This window comes from Aplysia californica, unplaced genomic scaffold (assembly GCF_000002075.1).
Source record: "Aplysia californica isolate F4 #8 unplaced genomic scaffold, AplCal3.0 scaffold00776, whole genome shotgun sequence".
Lineage (NCBI taxonomy): Eukaryota > Metazoa > Mollusca > Gastropoda > Aplysiida > Aplysiidae > Aplysia > Aplysia californica.
Window position 1 is genome coordinate 325,473 of NW_004798046.1, and position 3,921 is coordinate 329,393.

The 3,921-nt window shown below is 43.6% G+C and overlaps 1 protein-coding gene across 1 annotated transcript in view; it reads left to right on the top strand.

The window, feature by feature from the left end:
- The window catches only part of LOC101848694 (nascent polypeptide-associated complex subunit alpha, muscle-specific form), a gene marked incomplete at its 3' end in the record, with an annotated part of 29,595 nt that overhangs the window by 17,332 nt on the left and 8,342 nt on the right, over positions 1–3,921 (top strand). The window contains 3 exon segments of the mRNA XM_013088622.2: positions 2,186–2,307; positions 3,312–3,444; positions 3,754–3,862. Of these exon segments, the coding sequence (XP_012944076.1) occupies positions 2,186–2,307; positions 3,312–3,444; positions 3,754–3,862 (364 nt within the window).

The window sequence follows — 3,921 nt, forward strand, 5'->3', positions numbered from 1 at the left end:
ACACCCTGGGGTCATTTTGTACCCCCGGGGTTGTATTCTTCACATTTTAGAATACTTCTAGTGCGAAGACTCTCTGAAACTTTCAGTATTTGTCCAAAAATCATTTTGACCGACTGCTATGCAAAGCGTACGGATCGGATTAACGAGTAAATTTTCTCTTTGGAAAGCGGTGGCACTGAGTTCCCCACGTCGTATGGATACGATAGTAAAACACGACGTACAGACAGGGTTAAGTGGTGGCACAGAGTTCCCCACATCGTATGGATACGATAGTAAAACACGACGTACGGACAGGGTTAAGGGGTGGCACAGAGTTCCCCACATCGTATGGATACGATAGTAAAACACGACGTACGGACAGGGTTAAGGGGTGGCACAGAGTTCCCCACATCGTATGGATACGATAGTAAAACACCATGTACAGATAGGGTTAAGTGGTGGCACAGAGTTCCCCACGTCGTATGGATACGATAGTAAAACACGACGTACGGACAGGGTTAACCTTTAGGCCACGAGAGCCCCTCTCACATTGCTCTCTACATATACGGTAGATGATTGTACACATCCTACATCTGTCGTCATCATCCCTCCTCCTGTTTTTGTGTGTGTTTGTTACTCCTCTGTAACACCAGATCTAATCTTCGGCACTTACTTATGTGACTGACCTAATAGTGTTGCAAGTGCAGTAAAACTCTTACTAAAACTAAAACAGTAAATGTAGTCAGTCATGTCAAGAGTTTTTCATTTTTTAAGCTGTGCAAAATCTTGACACGGACACGTTTTTCTAGATAAATTACTTTATGACCGACAGACAATCGTAATGAGTGCCGTGTAAATATCTGAAGAGGTGAATCATTGTGAATGAAAAAAAAAAAAAATGATAAAAATGCCCACTTGACATCACGCAGCCATGGTTTTTTGTTTGTTTTTGTTTTTCAATAACTTGGGAATATGGTCTTACTTTTGGCACTTGCGGTATATGCACAGAAACGGAATGTTGACTCAGTCAGCCCTCTATTTCTCGTCTCCTGTTACTTCATTCATCGTCTCGGATCTTCTAAATCTAGGGCAAAGTTTGCAGAAGTAGGTCCTGAGTCTGTTACATCATACACAGATAGCATAGGAGAAAAGGGAAGGGGGTGGGGAGGGGGATGGGAATGATTGCAAAATGTTTGACGTGTTGTCCAATGTCTTCATTCCGGCCAAAGTCAGTTATTTGAGTTGTGATGACACTGATAGTTTGATGTGTTTTCCAATTTCTTAATTCTGATGTCAGTTATCTGAGTAGTTGTGATAGCAGTTATAGTTTGGTATGTTTTCCGATTTCTTAATTTATTGCGGCCGAAGTCAGTTATTTGGGTTGTGATAACAGCAACAGTTTGACGTGTTTTCCGATTTCTCAATTACAAAGTCAGTTGTTTGAGTTGTGATAACAGTGATAGTTTGATGGGTTTTCCTATGTCTTCATTCCGCGCGAAGTCCGTTATTGGAGTTGTGATATTAACACTGACAGTTTGACGTGTTTTCCGATGTCTTCATTCATTTCGGCCGAAGTCAGTTATTGGAGTTGTGACAACAGTGACAGTTGCTGCTCCTGTTCGGTGACACGACGAACGTGCCACACTGTGTCACCGTACTCAAATTTTCATAATGAGATACACACCTTAGGTCTTAGTTTTAGTAGAGGTTTTACGCACGACGCTCGCAACTGCCACTGCCAAAAGTATACACGCCAAAGTTCACAAGCGTGCAGTCATGATTCACAAAAAATTTTGGAGGGAGCGAATGACTCACAACTGGAGGTATTGTGTTCTTGTGTGGTAAAATTGTATTTTAACTCTACCCGTACGCCCTGGGGTCATTTTTGTACCCCCAGGGTTGTATTCTTCACATTTTAGAATACTTTTAGTACGAAGATCTCTTTGAAACTGTCAGTATTTCTCAAAAAATTATTTTGACAGACTGCCATGCTATGCGAAGCGTACGGATCGGATTAAGGAGTCAATTTTCTCTTTGGAAAGTGGTGGCACAGAGTTTCCCACGTCGTATGGATACGATAGTAAAACATGACGTACGGATAGGGATAAGTGGTGGCACAGAGTTTGCCACATCGTATGGATGCGATAGTAAAACACGACGTACGGATAGGGTTAATGGTTTTTGTCTGTGGTTTTTCCCCCCTCAGGATCAACGCGGACAAGTCGCTCCCGCTGAAGAAGAGGAGGAAGATGCAGCAGAGCAACGTGGAGACCACAGAGCACAAGTCCACACCTTCCCCGCAGCCAGCCTCCGTGTCCGACTCAGAGGGTATGTGTCTGACAGCCTCCGTGTCTGACTCAGAGGGTATGTGCCTGACAGGCTCCGTGTCTGACTCAGAGGGTATGTGCCTGACAGGCTCCGTGTCTGACTCAGAGGGTATGTGTCTGACAGGCTCCGTGTCCGACTCAGAGGGTATGTGTTCGATACTCATTGACAGGGTCCGTACGGGCCTTGGAAAACTGGAAAACTCTTGGAATTTTGTTTTCATTTTCCTAGAGATGGAAGACTCTTGGAATTTTGGGAAGTTGGCGAAATTCGTGGAAAAGTCTTGGAAACACAAAATTTTAACTAGATCTATTGTAAAAAAATATTTCCTCGAAGTTTAGAAGGCCTTGACTTTACGCATTCAGAAGCGTACCATAATGTCTTTATGCATGCTGAGCGAAAAATTCTCTTCTGAAATGACAATTTATTTATCTTGGAAAAAAGAAATCTCTGGTCTTGGAAAAGTCTTGGGGGAAATAAATCTCCTGCTCAGTATGAACCCTGGTTTAATTCTCTTGCCCTCTCTTGTCTTCTTTGTGGTTTTGTCCTTGATTGAGTCGTGGACTCGTCATATGGAGGCTGGTAGTGGCTGTAGGTGGTCATGGCGGGTTCTGCTTAGAGCTTTATCTCTCCATCTTTTATTTCTGTCTACTGGTCTTGGTTTTTGTGGGGGTTTTTGTAGCCTACTCTTAATTTACAGGTAGACTTGTTTTTAAAACAAAAATTACAAACCTGTATGTGTGGGTGGTTGGCAGGTGCTCTAGAGTGGTTTGCTCTTAATTTCCTATCAAACATCAGTCATCATCCTGTCTCCTCCTTCTTTTTTGTGTTTGTCACTCTCATGTAACACCTCTAATCTTCGGCACTTGTGTTACAAAGTGCAGTAAAACTCTTACTAAATATAAACCAACCTCCGACACGTACTTTTAATACATGAATTGGGTTGGAAGTGCTGTAAAACTCTAAACTAAACCTACACTAAATCTGTCGTACTGTGTATGTTTCAGAAGTGGGTGATCCCCCATCCCCCCCGTCGGCCCCTGTAAGGACCAGCTTCACTGTGCAGGCCCCGCCCGTCATCACCATGCAGACGCTCATGGAGATCAAGACGGCGCTCACCGCTGACGAGGACGGAGACCTGTGAGTATTTAATGACTTTTGAGTGACTGACAGAAAGGGATGACTTTGAATGACTGAGCACCAGAAAGAGATGACTTTGACTGACTGACCACAAAGGATGACTTTGAATGACTGATTTCCAATCGGGATGATTTTGATTGACCAAAAGGGATGATTTTTATTGACCAAAGGAGATGATTTTGACTTGACTGACCTACAGAAAGAGATGACTGACTGACTGACAGACTGACCAGCAGCAAGTGTCATTGTTATTAACCCCCCCGTCCCTCATGTCTCCTCCTCCTCCTCCTCCTCCTTCCCCCCACCCAGGCCCCTGCACATCGCGGTAGTCCACGAGAACATGCGCATGGTGAACAAGCTCATCTGTCTGATGAAAATAGCTGGCAAAGGTGTGGACAAGTTCAACAAGCAGCAACAGGTTGGTTTTTGTTGGTTTTGTTTGGGTTTTTTGTTGGTTTTCTGAGGGTTTTTTTGTTT